General features: G+C 44.1%; 1 protein-coding gene across 3 annotated transcripts in view; it reads left to right on the top strand.

Moving 5' to 3' along the window:
- SVEP1 (sushi, von Willebrand factor type A, EGF and pentraxin domain containing 1) overlaps nucleotides 1-26,399 on the top strand; it is a 538,231-nt gene that overhangs the window by 405,519 nt on the left and 106,313 nt on the right. For all 3 annotated transcript variants that reach the window (XM_030193745.1, XM_030193746.1, XM_030193744.1), the window contains 3 exons: nucleotides 1,311-1,983; nucleotides 4,033-6,827; nucleotides 20,069-20,294. In XM_030193745.1, coding sequence (XP_030049605.1) covers nucleotides 1,311-1,983; nucleotides 4,033-6,827; nucleotides 20,069-20,294 — 3,694 coding nt within the window. The remainder of the gene's footprint in view (nucleotides 1-1,310; nucleotides 1,984-4,032; nucleotides 6,828-20,068; nucleotides 20,295-26,399) is intronic.

Below are 26,399 nucleotides of genomic sequence, written 5' to 3'. Positions count from 1 at the left end.
ATGTGGGGACTGGAGAGAGAGAAAGCAGAGGCTGGATGGAAAGGAGGCAGAGAAGAAAGGCAGATGCTGAATTGAAGGGGAGAGGAGAGTAGACACGGGATGGAAGGAAGAGAGAAGGAGAGCAGACCATGGATGGAAGGAGGAAAGAGAAGGAGGTCAGATCATGAATGGAAGGAGGGCAGATGCTGGATGGAAGGGGGAGAGAAGGAGAGCAGGATGGAAGGGGAGAGAAAGAGGGTTGATTCTTGATGGAAGGGGAGGAGAGGACAAGAGAGAAGAAAGGGTGGTGCTGGTCCTAGGGGAGGGGAGACATGAGGAATAAAGGGAGTAGCTGAACATGAGGAGGGATAGGGACATATGTGGTGCTGGACATCGGGAGGGGCATAGGGTCACAGAGGATTGCTGCTGGACAGGGTAAGAATAAAGACACAAAGAGAGGAGATGCTCAACATGGCAGGAAAATAGGGGCAGGGACACAAAGGTTTGTTGAATGATGGACAAAGGAGAAATGCCAAATGGAGCAGGAGACCCTGGTGAAAGAGTTAAGAGACGACAGAAGAAAGTGGAAACTAGAGACTGGAACCAACACGAGTACAAAAATTAAAAGACCAGACAAGAAAGCTAGAAAAATGAATTTTATTTTGTATTTGTTGATAGTAGCCTTAAAGAATTGAATTGAATTTAAAAATCGATTCATATGAGTGAACCGAATCAAAACCTTTTTGCTGAATTGGGCAGCACTAGTAGATATGTAGCTTTGTAAGTCTATGTGCTTTGAAAATGAGCCTCATAATCTCCTTTCTGTGTTATTATTGTACTCTGTTAGTGGCATTCCCTACTCCTAAAAGTCAGAAGTACTGATTCAGCAAAGTTTTCTGCAAGTCTTTTTAAATTTGGAAAGTTTTACCTCATAAAAATTTCATTCTCAGAGCCACCATTAAACATACTGATGGTCCAGGGCAGAAACTAAGGAGTGAAATGAGCTAGTGTTTCACCATGGGGACCCCAAGAAATTTCCCTACTTGTCCTCCCGAATGAAGTTGGCTCTGCTCATTTTTTGTGATAATATCATTGCTGTGTAAAACAAATTTTCTATTACAATTGTGCAATTCTGATAAAAACTCTGATATCAGTTAAGAATCTGTAGATTTTAGTTGTACAGCATATTAAGGGTGGTCAAACACCTTAAAACATTAGTTTTCTCAAAAATAATAAAGTCGTTATTCCAGTAATAGCACAAGAACATTTAGAAACACTGGATTGCTTGGATTCTAAACAACACTGCAATGTTTTTTCTTTCTGGTCTCTAGATATACCTTAATTGGCCCTGAAACACTGGACTGTTTGGCTTCTGGTAAATGGAGTGGGAGCACACCACAGTGCCTGGCTGTTTCTTGTGATGAACCTCCAAGTGTAGAGCATTCTTCACCAGAAAGTGGCCATCGGCTGTTTGGAGATATAGCAATCTATTACTGCTCTGATGGTTACAGTTTGGCTGACAATCCCCAGATGCTTTGCAATGCTCAGGGAAAGTGGGTGCCCCCTGAAGGCCATGAAATGCCCTTATGCATTGCTGACTTCTGTGCAAAGCCAAAAGCAGTTTCTTACAGTATCTTGGAGTCACTTGACAAAGGAAAGTTTGCAGTGGGTACAGTCGTCACCTTCAAGTGCACGGAAGGCTTTGTTTTAAATACTTCTGCTAAAATTGAATGCACCCGAGGGGGTCAATGGAACCCTTCTCCACTAACTATCCAGTGCATCCCAGTTCGCTGTGGAGAACCACCAGTCATTAGAAATGGCTATGTGAGTGGCACCAATTACAGCTTTGATGCAGTGGTGGCTTACAGCTGTAATAAAGGGTTTTATATTAAAGGAGAGAAGAAAAGGACATGTGAAGCTACTGGAGAATGGAGTGGTCACATGCCTACGTGCCACCCAGTGTCTTGTGGAGACCCACTCCAAATAGAAAATGGATTTTTTGAGGTAAGTGCTCATCTGATGATCCTGAAATTATTTATAACATCTTATAAACTGTGTTAACATATTTTAATAGTATCAGTGAATAGTGGCGCACTTTATTAAATCTAGTCTTAAATGCAGTTTATAATATTCTGTAATATAGCTGCTGTCTAGGCCTCCAGGGTAGCATCAGAATCTAAAATGAAACCTAAATTGTAACTATAGTGGCTAAAAGAATCAGCTCATAAATCATAGGCCTAACTTGAATCAACTGTCCTAAGACCAGTGGCGTAGCCACAGGTGGGCCAGGGCCCACCCACTTAGGGCTCAGGCCCGCCCAAAAGTAACACAAATTTAGCGGTAGCTGGTGGAGATCCCAAGCTCTGCCAGCTGAAGACTTCCCTCTGATGGTAAAGAAAATGCTACTCTCCACGATACTGGTACCTGCGCATGCTCAGTCTTCAGTGCATACCTGCTGCAGACTGCCAAGGTGGAAAGAAGCATTTTCCCGCCAGCTGAGATATTTTTTGGTGGTGGTGGGATGGGGGGAAGAACACTTGGTGCCCACCCACTTCTTACCTAGGCCCACCCAAAATGTGTTGTCTGGCTACGCCCCTGGCTAAGACATTGGCTTAGCATGTCCTTATATAGGACTTTTCCATGCTAAGCCTATTTTTAGTGTGGCCGTCAAAAAGAGCTTTTTCATTTCTTGAATATATGACCATATGACCGTGTACTAATGTTAGCATTAGTGTGCAGCCATTGAAAAAATGTATTGCACCACTAAGGGCTCCCGTGTTATGGCTGCATAAACTATTTAGTGTTATAGTTATACTAAGGGCCCCGTTTACTAAGCCACGCTAGATGCGCATTAGTGCTTTTAGCGTGTGCTAACTGTGTAGGCGCCCAAAATATTCCTATGGGCGCCTACACAGCGCATGCTAATTTTGTGTGCGCGCAAAAAATGCTAGCGCACCTTAGTAAACAGGGCCCTAAATCAGCTAGATGTCAGCACAAGAGCTGATTAGAGTTTCCACACCCTTTCTCCTCCCCTGACACTCCCCCTCTCCCCAAAATTTAAAAAATAACCACACGCTTATCACTGGCAGATGGCAAAACTAAAATGGTACGCTTTAGTGCGTCCCACATTAGGCCATTTTTGCTGCATTAGGCGCACATTAGCACCTAACACAGCTTAGTAAAAGGGCCCCTAAGTTATTAAATAATAGATAATCATATGCCATCATAAAACCCAGATTTAAAAAATAGAAATATAGTACCAACTAGTTTATTAACACATGTGAACCCTCTCGACCAGTCCTAGGATTGGTAACTAATTTTTTTTTCTTCTTTTTTCTTTTCATTCCTGTTTGTAGAACCCAAGTGTTTCCTCTACTTGCACATTTTCTAGGTGTTTTCACATTTATGGGTTAGCTGGCACTCATTTTTAATTGGGACTCACTTGGGTTGCAACATTTTAATTTCTTTTTAACTTTTCTTTTGTGGTTTTGTTTTGGTTTTTTTGTTATCCTTTAGCTATTTTCTTATCCACTGTCTGTAACACAAGTATGTATTCTACCTTAATACCACTTTGTATTTGTTCCTTACCGGTTTGGCGCATGCCTACGGTATTATGTAAGCCACATTGAGCCTGCAAATAGGTGGGAAAATGTGGGATACAAACGTAATAAATAAATTAAATAAATAAACATTAATTATTTTAAATTTTTGAATACTTACTTGGTCGATATTCAAAATTATTTAACCAGCCACTGACCAGTTAAATCACTTTCTCAGGTCTATCTGCTAGTTTTCAGCAGAAATTAACTGATTAGCGCCACTGAAAATTAGAAGTTGGCACCTAAGTGAAAACTAGTTATTTGGAGAGTGTTCTGGGGGCAGAGCCAGCTATTGGCTGCTTAAGGGCCAATATTCAGTACTTAATCAGCCAGGGTTTATACAGAGACTGCCCTGCTGAATATTGATCTTTTAATTTGTAAATATCTTTATTGGTTACTTATTTTATTTCTTTATGATGTATTTCTATTTACATTTTTTTTTTTTATTTTACAGCTCAAAACTGGGACAGTGTTTGAGAATGAAGTAACTTATCACTGCAAGCCTGGTTATAAACTAATTGGAAGTTCTGTTCGTGTCTGCCAAGCAAATCGCCAGTGGTACAGTGAATCTCCTCCTTCATGTGTTCTCCTTAGCTGTGGGAAGCCTCCATCCATCCAGCATGGATACAGCAAAGGAAAAAGCTTTGAAGTAGGCTCTGAGGTTGAATTTTTCTGTGATGAGGGTTATGAACTCATAGGAGATACCTCATGGACGTGCCAGAAAACTGGGATATGGAGCAAAAAACAAACTCCTGTGTGTATGCCTGCAAAATGCCCAGAACCACCATTGTTAGAAAATCACTTGGTCCTCCGAGAGACAACTCACATAGGCATTGTATACTTTTCTTGTAGAGAAGGATATGTCTTGCATGGTTCCTTTGTGCTGAAATGTTTGCCATCCCAGCAATGGAATGGTTCATTCCCAATTTGCCGACTTGTGGTGTGTCAGAGTCCTCCATACATTCCATTTGGGGATTCTTCATTTTCATCTCTTCAGTTTGGTAGCATTGTAAAGTACTCTTGCATGGATGGGTTTTTACTAAGGGGAAATTCTGAAGTAATGTGCCTTGCTGGTGGTTCATGGTCTTCTCCTTTACCAGAATGTATTCCTGTTGAATGCCCTCAACCCGAAGAAATCCAGAATGGCATTGTAGATGTTCAGGGCCTTACATATCTCAGTACAGCACTGTATACATGTAAGCCTGGTTTTGAATTAATAGGAAATTCAACTATATTCTGTGAAGAAGATGGCCGCTGGCTGGGAGGAACACCAGTCTGTAAGCCAATTGAATGTCCTAAGTCTACAGAAATTTCTAATGGCAAATTTTCTTACCTAAATCTTCATTATGGGCAAACTATAACATACATATGTAACAGGGGGTTCAGACTTAAAGGGAGGCATATACTGACTTGTTTAGAAACAGGAGAATGGGATGCAGATGTTCCGTTCTGTGAGACAATAACTTGTGATCCCCCTCATCCCATAGAAAATGGTTTTGTAGAAGGTGCAGATTATAGCTACGGTGCAATGATTATCTATAGCTGCATGCCAGGATTTCAGTTGTCTGGTCTTGCCATGCAGACTTGTGAGGACTTGGGCTGGTCTGGCTCTTCTCCAGTGTGCCTATCAATAGACTGTGGCCTGCCGCCCCATATTGACTTTGGACAATATGTGAAAATCAGAAATGATAAAAGTGACATTGGACAAATAGGTACAAGGGAAGAAAGCTATCATGCACCAAGCTCCCATCTTTCATCCTCCCTGGTATCAAGTAGTAGAAAGGATACAGAGATACCTCCCTTGAAGGATCTATATGTTGAACTATCAGATTTTGTATTTGGAACTCTAGTATTATACAGTTGCTACACAGGATATGAAAAGATTGGCAATTCTGTATTAGTGTGTCAGGAGGATGGAAGCTGGAATGGAAGTGCACCAGTCTGTGAATCCATAGAGTGTGAAATTCCTACAACTCCAAAAAATGGGTTTGTAAATTTTACTGACAATGTTCTTGGCAGCAGAGTGCAATATGGATGTAATCCAGGTTATGAACTAATTGGCTCAGATTTCAGCCTTTGTTTGTCTAACAGACAGTGGACTAATAAAGTTCCATATTGTGAGATTAAATCATGTGATATCCCTCAGCCACTTGTAAATGGATTGGTAAAGGCCACAAATTACACATACATGAGTGTGGTGCACTATGAGTGCAACTCTGGTTATCAGCTAAATGGTCCTAGTAAGAGAACATGCCAAGATGATAATAAATGGGATGGAAATGAACCTATCTGTGTTCCAATTTCATGTGGTCAGCCAACAGCTCCAGAAAATGGTCAAGTGAGTGGAGATGGATATACATTTCAAAAGCATGTTAATTACAGCTGTAATAAAGGGTTCCTTCTGGCTGGGGACAGGACTGTAATCTGCCTAGCAAGTGGAAGGTGGAGTGGAGCCACCCCAGTTTGTGCACCTATCAAGTGTGTATTACCAATCAATATCACTAATGGGGAAGTAACTGCATCAGGGTATGATTTTGGAAAACAAGTAGAGTATCACTGTAATGAAGGCTATTTATTACGTGGATTGCCTAAACTTACATGCCAAGCTGATGGCACCTGGGATGCAGAGGTTCCTTCCTGTGAACCAATCAACTGTGGACCTCCAGAAGACATCTCTCATGCCTTTTTGAATGGTTCCAACTTTAGCTATGGTGAATACATACAATACGTGTGCTTTCCTGGTTATCAGCTACATGGAACCCCATTACACCAATGTCTATCTAGTGGTTTGTGGAGTGGAATTCCCCCTTTGTGTCTACCGTGTATGTGCCCCACTCCAATAATTCAAAATGGAATGATTATTGGTGAGGACCTCAGCTGTGGGGAAGTTATAAAGTTTCAGTGTGATGAAGGCTTTAAGCTGCTTGGACCTCCTGAAATAAAGTGTGAGGCTGCTGGCAAGTGGAACTCAGGTTTTCCTCACTGTGGGAGGATATCATGTGGATCTCCACCATCAATCCCAAATGCTTTTATCAATGGAAGCAGCTCTTTGGATGAGAATGCCATAGTATATAACTGTGTAACTGGTTATGCTATACGAGGAAGTTCAGAGCTGGTTTGTACCAAGAATGGTACATGGAGTGAACCCTATCCAGACTGTGAACTGGTTTCCTGTGGACCACCACCTTCTGTCCTTAATGCAGTAGCATTTGGAGATTCACACACATATGGAAGCAAAGTTCAGTTCAGGTAAGACAACAATTATATATATGTAATTCAGCTAACAAGTCAGAAAGAAATTTAAAATCAGTAGACCTTCATAGAAACTGTTGATGATATAACTTTAAATCTCCCAAATAATGGATAAAGCCTGGTTTTAAAAAAATGTGTTTGGCATCTTGACCTTCATAAGCTACTCAGTGCCTGAAAAGGACAAAATTTGCAACAATGTCTTTCTCTCCCTCTCCATTTCTCTTTTAACCAAAAAAATGAAGCTACTGACTTTTTTTACCTTGAGCATCTTTAAATGAAAGGATGACTCAGTGTTAACAATATTCCTGGCATCCTTTAGTGATCTGTTAAAGCTGTGAGTACAGCTTTATACAGTGATCTTAGCCGCAGCAGAAACCAGCATTAAAGCAAAGTGTAAGAATGGGGCTTATAGCTAAGTCAGAATCAGAGACCAATTGAAAACGTTTGGGGTTTTGTCAGGTAGTCTTGGCAGTGTAAATGTGCTCAGGAATGCTAAGAATTAAAAATAGCATGTTGCTAACACTTTGGTAGAGAGGAGAAATGGGTCAGAGTTAGTGCATAAAGGGCTAGATTTGGTAAACTGTGCTAACACCTTTAACGTGGTTTTAGTAAACAGGTTTCACTGTATAAAAGGGGACCTGGTAAGTATCAGTGCTAAAGAGTGTGTTTTGTAAACTACAAGCATAAGTGCTGATCCCATTCCTGCTCTGCAATTATAAAATATGTGGGGAAATCATAAATCTGCCCAAACTTCTTCCCTGAATACAGCTTAAAGTATACTTTTTTTACATGAGGCAAGTATATAAGATAAAAATGCTGTCCTAGACATTCAGTTTAGTTAAAAAATTATTTCCCAAGTTGAGAAAATGCCAAATAAGTTCTTGCTAGAGGCCTAAGAGTATAGTGGGCAATTCTGTAAAGTGGCATCTAAATGTAGGTGCATCAAGGGCACCCTCAATTGACCAGTAGGCACCTATCCGCCTTATTTTCGAAAGTGATGGGCGCCCAGATTTCGACCCAAATCGGGAGATGGGCGCCTTTCTCCCGTGGGCGCCCCAAATCGGTATAATCGAAAGCCAATTTTGGGCGTCTTCAACTGCAATCTGTCACGGAAACGGGCAAAGTTGACGGGGGCGTGTCAGAGACGTGGTGAAGGTGGGACTGGGGCGTGGTTATCAGCCGAGGAGAGATGGGCGCCCTCGGCCGATAATCGAAAAAAGAAAGGCGTTTTTACCGTGAATTTGGGTCATTTTTTGGACCCTTTTTTTCCACAAACAAGTACCCTAAATGACCACATGACCACCGGAGGGAATCGGGGATGATCACCCCTGACTCCCCCAGTGGTCACTAACCCCCCTCCCACCATAAAATAACAAACTTTAAAAACTTTTTTTTCCAGCCTGTATGCCACCCTCAAATGCCATACCCAGCTCCATCACAGCAGTATGGAGGTCCCTGGAGCAGTTCTTAGTGGGTGCAGTGCACTTCAGGCAGGTGGACCCAGGCCCATCCCCCCCTACCTGTTACACTTGTGCTGGTAAATGGGAGGCCTCCAAACCGCCCCCAAAACCCACTGTACCCACGTGTAGGTGCCCCTCTTCAGCCATAAGGGCTATGGTAATGGTGTAGAGTTGTGGGCAGTGGGTTTTGGGGGGGGATTTGAGGGGTTCAGCACCCAAAGGAAGGGAGCTATGGACCTGGGAGGTATTTAATTTTTGTTTTTACTTTTTACAAGTGCCCCATAGGGTGCCCGGCTGGTGTCCTGGCATGTGAGGGGGACCAGTGCACTACGAATCCTGGCCCCTCCCACGACCCAATGCCTTGGATTTGTTCATTTTTTGAGCTGGGCGCCTTCAGTTTCCATTATCACTGGAAAACGAAACCGCCCAGCTGAAATCCGATGCATTTGCCCGGCACAAACTGTATTATCGAAAAAAAAGATGGACGCCCATTTTTTCCGAAAATACGGTCTGTCCCGCCCCTTCACGTACCTGTTCTCGGACATAGACGCCCATGAAGATGGGCGTTCACGTTCGATTATGCCCCTCCACGTGTACTAAGTGCTGTACTGTCTAACTGCAAGGGGAGACACATACATGGGCAGGCCAGGGGCATGTCTCCCAGGTACACACATAATTTATAGCAAACTATATACCACGCATGTCACGTTTTGCATCTAGGTGCACCAGCTTATGCCTGCCGTTGATATGGCATAAGAGGGTGCACCTCCACGTAGGTGCGCCAGTGCCAACCTTAGGCTAGTATTCTATAACAGAATCTTGGTGCCAAAATGCCATTATAAAATTGGCACTTAAGCATATGGCATTGGAATACCTGCAAATTATAGAATTACCTCCTTAGATTGTCACTATTACAATTTGCAGTTTGAACTTCCTGTAAACAGAAATTTTTTAATGTACTGGAGAAAGTTTACTGAGGAAACAACGAGGCAGACGATCTGCAAGCTCCAAGATGGAAAATATACAAAGCAGATCGTTGATGGATAAAAATGATTTTGGTTGATGGATAAAAATGATTTATTTGGGCTATTGTATGCATATTCTAATTTATTATTAAAATCATTTTTATCCATCAACGATCTGCTTTGTATATTTTCCAAGAAAGTTTACTGAGGACAACTTTACCATTCATTTGCTGAGCTGTTTTGGATCCCAATTCTAGCTTTTAAACCCAGTCATGATCTCAGACCTAGATGTCTCTATGTTCCTCCCTATTGGTTTGGGTCAGAGGACAGAACCTTTTTTCTGATTCCATCTTTTAAGGAAATTCCTGTAATCAGAATAAGTGAAAAGGCTTTTTTCACTATTGTTGTGTTTGGTAGCCCAGATTAGCGGCTGGCTACAGGACCTCACACAGTGTGGTAACAGGTTGCAGAGAACATTCAAAGCTTGTTATTTATTTATGCAAATGGAACTTGCCGGCCTTGTTGCCTCACAGGCTTGGTGCTTCTATTACAGTCTTTCGAGCACAATCACAGTTTTCAGTAGACTGTCGCTGACACAGCTCCAAGCTTTATTTATTTATTTATTTATTTATTGCATTTGTATCCCACATTTTCCCACCTATTTGCAGGCTCAATGTGGCTTACAGAGTTTGGTTATGACATAATCATTCCATGTTATCAGATACAATTAGTATTGTACAAAGATTAGGTAAGGGAAGAGAGAAGGGAGGTGTTAGGTAGGATAGAAGGTGGACTTTAATAACTGGGTGGATTAGTGAGGTAGTTTTGTAAGGCTATGGGTTCTCTTTGTAGGCCTTGTTGACGAGATGTGTCTCAAGCATAATCACAGTTCCCATAACCTGTCCCTGATATGGCTCCACACTTGAATATGCAATAAGCTTTCTCAAGCATAATCACATTTCCAGTAGCCTGTCCCAGACATGACTTCAGAGTTCCAACAGCCAAGGGATAATTAGCCTACCTTGGCAGTCTTCAGTTACCTCTCACACAATATCATAATCCCTGGAGGCATAGACTTGAAGCTTCTTACAACACAGGAAGTGTCTGAACTAGGGTCACTCCTCTTCCCTGGAACTTGCCTCAAGAATTACAACCAAGCCAGAACATGCTGGAAGCAGGGGCATATCTGCGTGGGGCCACAGGGGCCTGGGCCCCTGCAGATTTCACCCTGGCCCCCGCTCCCGCTGTCAACCCTCCCCCACTGCTTACCTTTGCTGGCGGGGGACCCAACCCCCACCAGCCGAGGTCCGCTTCCTCCTGCCTTTAAAAATATTTCTTCCGCTGGTGGGGGACCCCAACCCCCGCCAGCCGACCCGAAGTCTTCATATTTCTTCTTCGTCCGACTCCTCCGTGGCCATGCTGTAAGTAACACTGTTGATTGAATCCAGTTCGGAGTCTGACGTCGCAGCACGTTGTACTGCAAAGGGAAGCGGTACAGGCCCAACGTGAAGTGGTACAGCAGCTCCAATGGCTGGAGCACAGTAATGAGGTACTACGCCATGACCTGAAAGCACCTAGTACAGCCCTGATGCAGCAACAAATGGAGTCTACTTCCACCACTGCACAGCAACCTCCCGCAAAGAAGAGGAGCTTGAGATCCTCAGCCCCCCCAGCCATTGGTCCAGCAGCCACCACACCAGCTCCCCTTCTGGGTCCTGTGCCCAGGTTGCAGGGTAAGCCACAGACCACAAGGTGGCTGGACTGCCTTGTGGACACAGAGGAGGAGAGTGGGAGCTCATCAGAGGAGGACTCTCAGAGCAGCACCAGCTGCAAAGGAACATGGTGGGAGGGGTAGTAGGGGACAGGGCCAGGGTAGGGAGTGGGGAAAGTGATGAGACATGCTGGGGGGGTGCTGGGAGGTGGGAAGGAGTTTGAGGGTTGGAGGGAGGGGAATATGCACAGAGCGGGTGATGGTTGTGAGAGAGGTGGTGGTGTGTATGTACTATGTGATAGCAGTAAATGTCAACTTACTCTCACACAAAACTTGTCTTGATGAGTCTTTGCCTGGCTCTGACCCCCAGCTGGTGTGCACTCTGCTCTGCTCCTCATCCTCTTCATCTGGGGCCTGCTGCTGTGGTTGCTGTGGCTCTTCTGGGAGGGCCCGTCCTCTGCACATTGCCAAATTATGTAGCATGCAGCAGGCCAGGAATATCTTTGCCACCTTTTGGGGGCTGTACAGGAGATCCCCACCAGAATGGTCCAGACATCGGAACCTGTTCTTAAATTGTCCAAAGGTGCGCTCGATAATGCCACGTGTGGTCCGATGTCTACTGTTGTAGTTCTCCTCTGACCCTGTTTGTGGGTGCACTATGGGGGTCATGAGCCAACTCCACTGTGGGTAGCCTCTGCCACCTTTGGGGAGAAGCAGGATGAGAAAGATGAGTGTGTATTTTTTGAAGTGGGTACCTTGAGGAGGTGGTGGGGGAGGGAATAGTGGGTTGTGGAGTGAGCTGAAGGGAGACAGTGCTGAGGGTTGCCCGGTGGTGGAGGTATAGTTTGGGCAGATCCATGCTGCACTTACCTAGGAGCCATCCGCCAGTGATCTCCTCTTGGTCAAACCTGCGGAAGATTCCTGAGTGCTGCAATATATAGGCGTCATGGGTGGAACCTGGGTATCGGGCACACACGTCTAGAATCTCCCCCGGGTGTCACACACAACTTGCATATTGAGTGAGTGGAATGCTTTCCTGTTCCTGTAAGTAGCCTCTCGTGCCCGGGGGGGGGGGGGGGGGGGGGGCTGAGTGTGACATGTGTGCAGTCAATGGCGCCTATGACCGAGGGGAAGCGAGCTATGGTGTAGAAGTCAGCCATGTTGTTCTGCAGGGCCTGAGGGGTGGTGGGGAAGGTGATGTACTCAGAGGTGTGGGTAAAGAAGGCATCAAGGAACTGGGTGAGGCAGTTAGAAATGGAAGCCTGGGTGAGACCCGTGTTCACAGATAGGACAGACTGGAATCTCCCAGTGGCCAGAAAAGATAGAGAAGCAGTGATCTTTAGGTGCACAGGGATGGGGTTGTTCCTACAGGTCCTGGGCTACAGGAGGGGTTGGAGCTGGTCACAAAGGTACTGAATGGCAGCCCTATCAAACCGGTACCTAGTGAGACACTGCAGGTCAGTGAGGTCTAGGAAACTGCTACAGGGCCTGAAAACTCTGGGGCGTCAGTACCTCCTGCGGTGCCTCCCCTCTTCCTCCAACATGTAAGCCATTTCCCCACACTACAGGTGCAATGCAGTGACACCAGTGCTCACCTCTCCCTACCAACTTGGTGAAACACAGCAGCAACAAACAGAAGCTGACTCTGTCCCACAACCGAAGACAATGCGGTCACACACAGCAGCCACACTCCAAGTGCTCTCTGACCCACTTCAAACTCTCCTGCCACACCCTCTAGCATGGGTGTAGTTTGACTGTTTCATTTGGGGGGGCAAAGGATGGGGCGGAGCATATTAGCATATTCATTTGCATATATATATATATATTATATATATGCAAATGAATATGCTAATGTGGAGGAAGGAAGGAAGGGAAAAAGAACTGGCTTTTTTTGGGAATAACCATAATGAATATGTATGAGATATGCGTGAAAAGGCAGAACTGTAATTACACCAGACTCTAAAACACCAATACACTACCTCATGAAAAAAAAGCAAAACAAAAAGGGCTGCAAATTCTACACGCTAGCAGAATACTGCACCGTGATCACACATGAAAAACACATGACATAACAGACATGACACAAGGAACTAGAAATCAAAAAATATGAATGCAAAAATACTGAACTGGAAAGTTAACTCAAGACGTCAAACTCAGCATGCAGCAATACCAAAAAATTTGAAACTTACATGCAAAATATCACAGATGCACATTTCAAAAAGCTGACATATTCCAAATAATTCTGAATAAAATACTTTTTTCTACCTTTGTTTTCTGATCATTTAGTTTTTCTATTCGCTTTGGTTCCAGTGTCTTCTGTTTTATGCAGTGTCTTCTTTCCATTTGATATTTTTTCTCTCACCATGTCCACCATCCTCCTGTGTCCTTATGCGTCCTGTCTACCATCTGTAGCCCTGTCCCTATCCTTCCTCGAGTTTCAGTATCTGCGATATCTTTTTTAATATAGGTGACCAGAACTGAATGCAGTACTCTAGGTCAGGGGTAGGCAACTCTGGTCCTCGAGAGCCGCAGGCAGGTCAGGTTTTCAGGATACCCACAATGAATATGCAGGAGATAGATTTGCATACCATGGAAGCAGTGCTTGCAAATCTATCTCCTGCATATTCATTGTGGATATCCTGAAAACCTGACCTGCCTGCAGCTCTCGAGGACCGGAGTTGCCTACCCCTGCTCTAGGTGAGGTCGCACCCAAGAGTATTCTCAGTCTCATGTACCATTCCTTTCCTAAGTATTATCTACAACAACACCTAGATCTTTTTCTTGGGTGCTGCCCCCTAAGATGGACCCTAGCATCAGATAACTGTGTTCTTCCCAATGTGCATCACTTCATTTGTCCACATTAAATTTCATGTGCCATTTGGATGTCTAGTTCTTCCAATTTTCTATGGTCTTCTTGCAGTTTTTCACAGTCTGCATGTGTTTTAACAGCATTGCATAGTTTTGTGTCATCATCACCTCACTTGTTGTTGCAATTTTCAGATCATTTATAAATACATCAAATAGCATTGTTCCCTGCGTCACTCCACTATTCACGTTTCTCCATTGAGAGTGTTAATCAGATCATGAGCCTTTGTACCCAGGCCGAGGCTTAGGAAGGACCTTGGCCAAGGCCTAGGGTAGACCAAACAGGCGCTATGCAATACCATGGGCCACAAAGCCCCGCACACTCAGGAAAATCAACAAGCACCACCAGAAAAGGGAAATAGACTACTCAGGTGGGCTGCAAGGCCGATTGGGAACCCACTCATACAGAGTCCAAGCTTATGGGCCACAAGGCTGAACTGGAACTGAATCATACACTAGAGAAGGGAAAAGAACAACAAGGGGTCCCAGAAGGGACTGGAGCTCAAGCAGCGCACAGAGCGCCAGGCAGTGACACAAAGGGAAGGGCGACAGACAGAACTGGTGGATACAGACTACAACCAGAGGGAGAGAATACAAACAAAGGCTACACAGTAACCCAGGTAGCAGAGGGCAGAATTCACAGGGAAAAAGGGAAAGCCAGGGTCAGAGCAGGACACTCAGAACCTAAAAGAGTGAAGCTCCGCAGAAATGGCTGAGTAGGAAAAACAGACTGACGGAAAAGGCTGCTAGAATTCCAAAGGTGGAGGAGGGCCAGGACCCACCAGGGCCAAATCAAACAGAGTACGCAAAGGGCAGAAGCGGACAGAAAGAAAAGGCAGGCATTCATCCTAGAGTACTGATAGAACTGAAAAACGAGCTTGCGGAGCTACTGCTAGTGATATGCAACTTATCCTTAAAATCGAGCGTGGTACTGGAAGATTGGAGGGTGGCCAATGTAACGCCCATTTTTAAAAAAGGCTCCAGGGGAGATCCGGGAAATTATAGACCGGTGAGTCTGACGTCGGTGCCTGGGAAAATGGTAGAGGCTATTATTAAAAACAAAATTACAGAGCACATCCAAGGACATGGATTACTGAGACCAAGTCAGCATGGCTTTTGTGTGGGGAAATCTTGCCTGACCAATTTACTTCAATTCTTTGAAGGAGTGAACAAACATGTGGACAAAGGGGAGTCGGTTGATATTGTGTATCTGGATTTTCAAAAGGCGTTTGACAAGGTACCTCATGAAAGGCTACAGAGGAAATTGGAGGGTCATGGGATAGGAGGAAATGTCCTATTGTGGATTAAAAACTGGTTGAAGGATAGGAAACAGAGAGTGGGGTTAAATGGGCAGTATTCACAATGGAGAAGTGTAGTTAGTGGGGTTCCTCAGGGGTCCGTGCTAGGACCGCTGCTTTTTAATATATTTATAAATGATTTAGAGATGGGAGTAACTAGCGAGGTAATTAAATTTGCTGATGACACAAAGTTATTCAAAGTCGTTAAATCACGACAGGATTGTGAAAAATTACAAGAGGACCTTACGAGACTGGGAGACTGGGCGGCTAAATGGCAGATGATGTTTAATGTGAGCAAGTGCAAGGTGATGCATGTGGGAAAAAAGAACCCGAATTATAGCTACGTCATGCAAGGTTCCACGTTAGGAGTTACGGACCAAGAAAGGGATCTGGGTGTCGTCGTCGATAACACACTGAAACCTTCTGCTCAGTGTGCTGCTGCGGCTAAGAAAGCGAATAGAATGTTGGGTATTATTAGGAAAGGTATGGAAAACAGGTGTGAGGATGTTATAATGCCGTTGTATCGCTCCATGGTGCGACCGCACCTTGAGTATTGTGTTCAATTCTGGTCGCCGCATCTCAAGAAAGATATAGTAGAATTGGAAAAGGTGCAGCGAAGGGCGACTAAAATGATAGCGGGGATGGGACGACTTCCCTATGAAGAAAGACTAAGGAGGCTAGGGCTATACAGCTTGGAGAAGAGACGGCTGAGGGGAGACATGATAGAGGTATATAAAATAATGAGTGGAGTGGAACAGGTGGATGTGAAGCTTCTGTTCACGCTTTCCAAAAATACTAGGACTAGGGGGCATGCGATGAAACTACAGTGTAGTAAATTTGAAACAAATCGGAGAAATTTTTCTTCACCCAACGTGTAATTAAACTCTGGAATTCGTTGCCGGAGAAAGTGGTGAAGGCGGTTAGCTTAGCAGAGTTTAAAAAGGGGTTGGACGGTTTCCTAAAGGACAAGTCCATAAACCGCTACTAAACGGACTTGGAAAGATCCAAGATTCCAGGAATAACATGTGTGGAATGTTTGTACGTTTGGGAAGCTTGCCAGGTGCCCTTGGCCTGGATTGGCCACTGTCGTGGACAGGATGCTGGGCTCGATGGACCCTTGGTCTTTTCCCAGTGTGGCATTACTTATGTACTTATGTACTTATGCAGCTTCTAACTAACTACAGCAGAAAAGGAGGACAGAGCTCCCCAAAGTCAAATAACAAACACAGGGCACCCAGAGTAAAAGCAGAACAGAGGGAAAGACTGCCTTCAAATACACACAAGAAAAGGGCCACAGCCCACAGCAAAATAACAAACAAAAGCAGACTACAGAGAAAGGGTGCTTTCAAATATAAAGACAGTAAAGAAGCAGGGCACACAAGAGAACAGAAAGGGTTAAAGCAAATACCAGAGGAAGGCTGCCTAAAAGAGGCAGGGCTCACAAAAGACAAATACCAAGCACTGCACATAAAGGGTTAAAGCAGAGAAGAGGGAAACTAAACAAACAAAGCAGGAACGAGCTTACCACGGACAAATCAACACCAAAGCCAGGCAGGGAGAAACCAGGCAGAGGAGAGACAACAGACCCATCTGCACTACAGTGAAACAATCAAGGAAATGCTGGTTACAACCAGCATACACAGAGACCTCAAACAAACAGAAGAGGAAGCAAACTCCAAAGAATACACACTGTGCCACGAGCACAGACTAAACAAGAGAACCAGAGTTCAGCTGAGAGGAAATAACGCTAGAGCGTCCACTGTAGGGAGAGGTGTTTAAATAAGGTCTGACTTCTGACATCTGCTGCTTCAGACATCAGCTCAATTCTTGACAGGACAATCAGAAGCGAGTCCCAGTCATTCCCCTGCCGCCTGTCTCAGTAGAATCATAACATCACCCCCCTTCAAGGGCCCCCTCTACCTCGGGACCGGGGTTTAGGCTTATGAGGAAAGAGGCGATGGAAATGTCTGACCAATACTGGATCATGCACATGAGTAGCGTCTTCCCAGGAATTTTCCGCTGGTCCGTACCCTTTCCAGGAAATGAGATACTGAAGTTGTCCCCGGAGGCACCGAGCATCAAGGATGTCACGGACTTCATATTCCCCTTGAGAGGTTGATATAGCAGGACTAAAAGGCAAAGTGAGCAAAGAACCTTTTCTTAGAACCACAGGTTTGAGCAAGCACACATGAAATGTGTACCTGCAGAGTGGGCGGCAGTTTAAGCTGATAGCAGACTGGATTAACTTGTCTCAGGATAGGGTAAGGGCCCACAAATCATGGCGCAAATCGAGAGGAAGGAGTCTTCAGTCGAAGATTACGAGTAGACAACCAAACCAAGTCGCCAAGCTGGAATTGGGGCTCCAATCTCCAATGCTTATCCGCTTGACGCTTCATGCGAGCAGAGGTTAATTGAAGTGTCTTCTGGACGGAAGACCAAATGGACTGGAGGGAGGTTACCGCTTTGGCAGCCACTGGGACATCTGAGTTAGTTTTCAATGGAAACGGTCTGCAAGGATGTCATCCATACACAATGTAGAATGGGGAAGCTCCTGTAGCCAAGCTCACTCTATATTTATGGGCAAACTCTGCCCAAGGAAGCAACTGACTCCAGTTGTCATGGTGATCAGTAATATACATTCTCTGAAATTATTTCAAGCATTGATTGATGCGTTCCGTTTGACCTTTAGATTGTGGGTGATATCCTGAGGAGAAATTTAGCTTCACACCAAGGGCCTGATTCAAGGCTCGCCAAAACTTAGACACAAATTGAACTCTATGGCCAGACGTGATCGATTCTGGTAGCCTGTAGAGATGAAAAATAGCCATGATGAAGTGCTGAACCAGTTTCAAAGCCGAAGGGAGGCTAAACATGGATACAAAGTGTGTCATTTTAGAAAACCGGTCTACCATAACCCAAATGGCTGTGTGTCCTTCAGATGTAGGAAGATCAGTAATGAAGTCCATGGCTATATGGGTCCATGGTTTCTCAGGCACTGGTAGAGGCACAAGGAGACCCTGGGGTCTTTGACGATTGGCCTTATGCTGGGCACACTCCGGGCAAGCGGCAACATCATGGTCGAGTGTAGGCCACCAATACTTCTGTGAAATGAATCACTTAGTCCCCAGGACAGACGAGCAGTAATCAAAGAATGAGACCAACATAGTTAGAAAAATTAAATGGCCAGACAGCAAAGGGACCCATTTATTAAAGTGCAGTAATAACTGGGCTTAGCACATTCTAGTGCTAGACTTTTCCGCATGCTAAGAATGCATTTAATGCTGTATTTTTGTAGGGCTTTTTCTTTTTTGTTTAATGTTTCCCATTAGCGTGAGGTACCTGCAAAAAATTATCATGGGAGCACATACTGACTCCAATATAGAAGGCTCTAAGCGTTTTCGCATTAACCCTACATTAACCAGTTAGTGTGCACCAATATTGATATGCTAGCTGAATAATATGGGAATGCTGCTCTCTGCCCATGACATGCCCCTCCTAAAAATATTTTTTAAAAATAGGTAACATATGGGTTACCACGACAAACAGGCAAAATACCTCAAAACACTTCAACACGTTCTGTGGTACCCTGTTAGCATGCACTAACTGCAATTTTAAGGGGGGAATTCCATAAATGGTGCTGAAAAAAAGCGCATAGCGGTATTCTATAAACTGCTTCAAAAGTTAGGCGTGGTTTATAGAATAGCACTTAAGCCCAGAGATCATGCCTACATTTGCCCACCAAAATCTTCAGGAGTGGCACACAATCTAGGATTTGAACCCTGGCTTCCCTGGTTCTCAGAATGCTGTTCTAAACATTAGGTACTGCTAATACAGATAAAATACATTCCAAACATGTTTGGCAACTCAACAATAAACTAAAGGCCAGTAGATCTGAAATCTAGTAGCCATTTGGTAACCTACCTAAAAAAGAACTGATAGACTTATCATTTTATAGTTGCCATTAACCACAAGAATTATGTTACACTGTTGCTGGACACTACTGTTCACATGGTCAACAGGAAGATGCTGGAATGGAATGGTAGGGTTGACTTGGAGCCAAGAGTTAAAATACAGAATACTGCAAATATTGTTCTATTTAATATGCTGTGTTATTTTGGAGCATTATTTTAATTTTTGGCACCTAATTTCTGGAGTGTATTCACTGTGCATATTACCATCAGTAACCAAGGTAGTGGGGGAAAGAGGGGGGGAGACAGTTGGTGCTACTGCACAAGAGCCACTCAGTGAAAGTTCTCCTTCCTTGTTGTGTACAAAAGGCCTCACTGTTTCCTTTGCTGCTGGCATAGGTGTTGCCCCCTACCCCAAGGATTTTAACTTGCTCTTCTGCCCTGCTCCATACCATACCCTAGCCTCGCCCCATAACCTCACTCAAGCTCTGCCCCACTTTAGTCTCACCAAACAGCCAAGTCACTGACTGCCTGTGGTTGTGATTGTAGTATCAAATGTATAAATGTGGAGAAAAACACTGATTAGTTCAGGATTTTGTTCACAATGTTGCACATTTGTACTACCATTGGTGATATTCTTTAACATTTTTCAATTAAATACACGAATTTTTCAAATATATGTACATACCAGCTTATTTTTTATCCACAAATGAAATAAAGTATGTGTAGGAATAAGTTCACTTCCAGCCCTGGCCCCGCCCCCAGGTCTACTTCCATTTTGTCTGCAAATTAAGCCCTGAAACAATGGATGGCTATCATTCATATTACCTATGTGTAAGAAAAATAAATTGCTTTAGAAAATAGAGCATGTCATTATAGCATTTTTGCAATTTGATGAGACCTGTGTCAAGTACAATGTTTGGCTGTCCTCTTCTTCTCAAGACCTCTTTGCCCCCTGTTTCACATCTGATGGTGCACATGTGGCCAGAGATAACTGTGATTAAATATACTCAAGTATTCTTCTTTTTCAGATGCCTAGAAGGGTATGTGATGAATTCAGAACAAAATATGCACACTTGTCTGGAAGATGGATATTGGTCATCTGAGAGTATTTCATGTGTTCCTAGAAAATGCTCACGTCCAACAAACACAGTCAACATACTTTTCTCTGACACTGAATTTACCATCAACAAAACAATCACAATATCATGCACTGAAGGATATGTTATTTCTGGAACAAGTACCTCAACATGCCAGGTACAGAGCGTGTTCTTCAGATGATAATGGATGTATATGCATGTACAACAAGGATGTACACAATTAGTCTTCAAGTGCCTCAAGTTAGTTGGGATTTCAGGTAATCCACAGTGAATACACATGGATGCAATGCATTTCAGATTTATCTCATGCAGATTCTGTATGCATATCCTGACAATCTAAAGCTTAACCATTTAGGGAGCAAAAATCAAACTAGGAAGTATGTTTTACACTTGGGGTATGTACCAGTAATCATAACAAACATGCATATTTTTGCTCTGGTGAAGATCTGCAACTGTTTTTTTTTTTTCTCCCCTGTGGCTACATTTTCTATGTAAAACATGTAGAGTATTGTAAATGCAAAACTATGCACATTGTTGCCTCCCCCAACCAAACCTCACCCCAAAAAATACCCCTGCATTATGGAGAGGAATTTTCTAAAGCTTTCAATCAGGCTTTCACGATATCCACAATGAATATTCATAAGAGAGATTTGCATCCAGTGGCGGCAGTGAATGCAAATCTCTCTCTCATAAATATTCATGGTGGATATTCTGAAAACCTGACTGGCTGGGGTGCTTCCAGGACCATGTTTGGGAACCACTGGATTAGGAGAAGAAAATACACTCATAGCTGTAATTTTCAGTTTTACATACATATTTTCAAGTGCCCAACCAAGCCACAAAAGTAGCAAATAAAGGGTCCCTGGACAGAATTATACCCTTAAACAATAATAATAATACATGCATTCCTGTAGTGCTACTGAACATATGCAGTGCTGTATAGTGGTGATAAATATTCAGTTAGAAAGAGTATAATTCTATAATGGGGTGTCTATATATAGGAGCCTATTCTATAAAAGAAAATAGGTGCACTTATGTTCCAGAGATAAACATGTAACTTAGAGTATTCTATAAGTTATGTGCATAACTTTGCATCCTGCCCAGACTCACCTATGCACAAGCTTACCCTCATATGCAAGATCTAAATTGTGTATATGTAGCATATGTATAGAATAACATGTGTGCGCATATTTGGCATACCCATACATATGTACACACATATATGTGTATATGCTAGTATTCTAAATGTTTAAATGCATGTTTGATGCCTAAATGTAGGCAACTTCTTAAATGCAGGCACCTTCTTAATAGAATTACCTCCAATATGTCCCTTTCCCAAAGAGATTATAATCTAAGTGAGTACCTGAGGCAATGGGAGATATTTACAACGTTCACAATTATAAAAGTACTCCACAGACTTTGCACCTGTGCAGGTTACTCAAAATTGCCCCCGTAAAACTGTAGTTATTTTTGGCATGGGGGCATGTTGTGGGCGTGTTTTGGGCAGGACTAGGGAGAGCCCAAAAGTAAGACGGCCAACAGCGATTTTGAACAGGAAGAAACATCTGTGTGTAAAAAGAAGGACATTTTTATCTAGACCTGTTTCAATCACGTCCAAGTTACAAAAAGGTGCTGTGATTGAGCAGCTGACCATTGGAGGGATTAAGTCATGAAACCTCCTTAATCCCTCTATGGTTGCTGTCCCCTCCCTCTCCCCTGGAAGTGAAAAGAGAAAGGAATACTATGCTGTATGTCAGCTGCAGCTATTATGGCTATTCTCAACAAAGCAGCAAGCAGCTCAGAAGAGTAGTTTAGCACTAAATGCAGTGGCCTGTATACCAAAGGACACAGGTTCAAATCCCATTAATTCTATTAATTTATTTTCCAGGGTATCCCTTCAGGAACAGAAAACTACTTACTGTACCTAAAGATATAAGACACCTGCAAGTCTGAAGGCTGTTGAAGTGGTGCACTTTCAGAACAGTAGGCATTTTTCTGCTCCCGGAGGGATCACATTTTCAAAAAAAAAAAAATAAAGTTACAGTGGAATTTTAATCTGTGTCCATTGGTTTACAGTCTATTGCACTAACCACTAGGCTACCCTTGTGCTCTCCAAGGACATCTATATGGCTATTTTCATAATAATGCTGCCAGACAGACAACCCGACAGATGTTGTGGTTGTTGGGCCACATGGACTCTACTGTTCATGTGACACCCATGGCATATCTTCACATGAGAACTGCCCAGTGGACCCTAGCTTCCCAGTGGTGTCAGATCATGGGGAACCTAGAGGATGTCATCTGAGTTTTGCCAGAGCTGATTCAGTCCCTACTGTGGTGGATAATTCAATCCAATTTGACTCTGAGACTCCCGTTCCAAATTCCACAGCCCATGAAGGTGCTGATGATCCATCCAGCCTAGGGTGGGGAGTACATTTAGACAGGCTTCACACAAGGTCTGCTCATGAAACTTATCTCCAAATCAACTTTCTGGATCTGCGGGCGATCTGGTATGCTCTAAAGGCTTTCAGGGATAGGCTGAACAACCAAATTCTACTCATTCAAACAGACAATCAGGTTGCCATGTACTATGTGAACAAGCAGGGGGGCACAGGATCACATCTTCTGGGGCACAGGCTCACCCCTGTCTCAGGAGGCCATCTGGATGTGGCATTGGGCGCACCAGCATTGAATGCTCCTCATGGCCACTTACCTGGCAGGCAAATTCAACAGCCTGGCCGACAGATCTAGCAGAGTCATGTAACCGCATGAGTGGTCCCTCAGCAAAGGCGTTGCCCATGAGATCTTCCAAGCGTGGGGCACCCCCTTGGTGGATCTCTTTGCCACTCAGTCCAATCACAAAGTCCCTCAGTTCTGTTTCAGGCTCCATACCCACGACAGACTAGTGTTGTATGCCTTCCTCCTTCATTGGAGGACGGGACTTCTGTATGCATATTTTTCCATTCCTCTTGTGGTGAAGACTTTGCTGAAACTCCTTCAAGACCGCAGGACCATGATCTTCGTCTCTCCCTACTGGCCCCAGCAGATCTGGTTCCCTCTCTTCTGCATCCCAACCTCCGGTCTCTGGCCCTCAAAGCCTGGTGTCACGATCGTGCCCATGTTTCAGGCTCTCAGTCATCTCGCCACCTGGTGGCTGCATTGGATTGTCTGTTTGCTGTTTCCCGTTCCAGACTTCAGCCCAGTCCAGTCCGGATCTTCCGGCCTGCCAGACTTGCTTGTCTTGTTTGAGCCTGCACAGCACCCGTAGCTGCCTTGTGATTGCTGCATCTGAATCTCAGCTGCTGCTGGGCTTATTAGCCATTTGGAAACTCTCTGCTTTGCCTTTGCATCGCCTATGGCCCTGGTTTGTTGGGGTGCTTGTGCACTTCTGCCTAGTCTAGTTTGTAGTGTGTAAGTCTTGCCTGATTCTAGTTTAGTCTTTGTGTAGCTCCTTGTTCTGTATTGCTTGTTTCCCAGTCTTGTTTCTTGTTTGTATGTCTTTGTCTAGTTCTTAGTTGCCTGTGTTTCTTGTTCAGTGGCTGCCTGGCAGCTTTCAGTTCTGTCTCCTGTCTATCAGTGTTTGTTCCCTGTTTCAGTGGCTGCTTGCAGCTTTCAGTTCTGTCTCCTGTCTATCTGTGGTTGTTCCCTGTTTCAGTGGCTGCTTGCAGCTTTCAGTTCTGTCTCTTGTCTGTCTGAGAGTCCTAGTCTAGTATTCTGCCTAGCCTCCCTGTGTATTCTAGTCCCTGTGTGTATCCTGCTGGTATCCAGTTCCGGCCTTGTCCAGCAAGTCCTGCCGGCCACCTGCACCTAGGGGCTCAACTCCTGGGGAAGGGTGGCCAGGTGCAGGTGAAGTCTAGCCGTCCCTGTCAGAGTTCTGTCTTATCCCTGTGTGGGGTGGTTTTGCCTGCCACTGCTGCTCCTTGGCAGTGGCCCAAGGGCTCACGATCTAAGTTCCTGCTTTGGAAACCGTGACAGAATGCAAAGGCCATGAGCTCGGCACGATCACCCTACCTGCTGGGTCTCCGGCCAATGACTTTTTCCTTTGTTGGCAGCCCCTAGTTCCAGTTCGGATTCCGGTCTCGACTCAGTTTCTGACCTTTATTGTGGGATAACGCTCCAGGATTACCGTGATAGACTTTGCTCTGATCCGGCCTTGAAAAATACTCCTGAAGCTGCTGCTGAGAGGGAACGCCTCAGGGGGCTTGGTTTCCATATAAACCCAGTTTCCGCCATTGATCCTAAGACCTCGCTCTTCAAGTACCGCCACCTACTTATCTCTGATCCAGAATTCTGGAAAACCACTTTGATTGTAACCACAGAAAGGTGGTATATGAATTCCCATCCACTTTCCCTTTCCCTTATCTGGATGATTGGTTTCTCAGAGCATCTTCCTATTTGGACAGCAAGCATTCAACTGCCCAAGTGGTACAGCTGCTTCAGTCTCAGAGATGAGGGATAAACTTTACCAAGGGCAAGTTTATAAACTCTGGAATATTTAGAAATCCTCTTCGACATGTGTCAAGGAAAGATCTTTCTCCTAGATCACAGGATTCTAAAGGCCAGGCGCAAATAAGGCTACTCTTGCAACAGCAAAGTCCCTGAGCCTGGGATCTTGATCAAAGGCAGCAACCTTAGAGGTAGTTCCATGGGTGAGGGCTTATGTTTGGCTTCTGCAGGAATCACTTATGAGTCACTGGTTTCCTTTTTCTCAAGATTATGATTATAACCTCAGTTGGACATTTCCAGCCAGACACAGCATAGCTGGTAATTGAGATCCTCAAACCTCATAAAAGGGATCTGCTTACTGATATCAAACTAGGAGGTAGTCACCATGGATGCTAGCCTCTTCGCGTGGGGGTGGATTTTTGGATGTGATCAGAGGCAGCCTGATCAATCAATCAGCTGGAACTTAGAGTGATTCAGAAGGCCCTCTATCCACCTTTCTCAAATGGCGGTCATAAGAACATAAGAGTAGCCATTCTGGAACAGACCAATGATCCATCTGGCCTAGTATCCTGTCAGAACGCAAATCGTGGTAACACTCTATACTACATATCCCCAGGGCAAGCAGTTTCTTCCCATGTCTGTCTCAATAGCAGGCTATGGATTTTCCTCCAGGAATTTGTCCAAACCTTTTTTAAACCCAGATACACTAACCACTGTTACCACATCCTCTGGCAAAGAGTTCCAGAGCTTAACTATTCGTTGAGTGAAAAAATATTTCCTCCTATTTGTTTTAAAAGTATTTCCAAGCAACTTTCTTGAGTGTCCCCTAGTCTTTGTACTTTTGGAACAAGTAAAATACTTCTACTCATTCTACACCACTCAGGATTTTAGACCTCTTCCGTCTTTTTTCCAGGCTGAAGAGCCCTAACCTCTTTAGCCTTTCCTCCTATGAGAGGAGTTCCATCCCCTTTATCATTTTGGTTGCTCTTCTTTGAACCTTTTCTAATTCTGCTATATCTTTTTTGAGATATGACGACCAGAACTAAATGCAATACTCAAGGTGTGGATGCACCATGGAGCGATACAAAGGCATTATAGTATTTTCGGTCTTATTCACCATCCCTTTCCTAATAATTCCTAATTGTCAGAGTATTCTCTGACAATGCTATGGCAGTAGCATATATCTACAAACAAGGGGGAACTCACAGCCACCAGTAGACCCTGGAGTCACATCTCCAGTTGGCAGAGAAACACCTCCTTGCTCTATCAGTAGCACACATTATGGGAAAACAAAATCATCAGATAGATTTTCTCAACAGACACTCCCTAGGTCCAGGAGAGTGGAAATTAGTAGACTACTGTGTTTCAGACCATTGTGGGTGTTTGGGGGCATCCAATCATGGACAACAGAAATCAAAAAGAACACCAAGGTACCACGATTCTTCTGTCATCAAATGGAGCAAGGGATGGAGGACCTGGATGCCCTTGTACAGCAGTGTCCAAAGGAAGGCCTTCTTTATGTTTTTCCTCAGCCAATATGGAGTCATCTTATGTGCCACCCATTCAAGTCTGGTAGCATTGGTGGTGTCAGATTGACCAAGGAGGCCATGGTATGCAGATACCACGTGGCTCCAGACAGATCAACATGTCAAACTCTGTCAACACAGGGACCTATTATTTCAAGGTCCAATTCTGATGGAAGACCTGTCTCTCTTTGGTTATAAGGCTTGGCTCTTGAAGATTGAGGGAAAAGGGTATTTCTGAAGACATGATCACTCTCTAGACTAGAAAACGCGCCATTTCTACAGCATATGCA

Source organism: Microcaecilia unicolor, chromosome 2 (assembly GCF_901765095.1).
Source record: "Microcaecilia unicolor chromosome 2, aMicUni1.1, whole genome shotgun sequence".
Classification (NCBI taxonomy): Eukaryota; Metazoa; Chordata; class Amphibia; order Gymnophiona; family Siphonopidae; genus Microcaecilia; species Microcaecilia unicolor.
The sequence above is the reverse complement of the archived record's forward strand: the minus strand, read 5'-3'. Positions and strand labels throughout refer to the sequence as shown.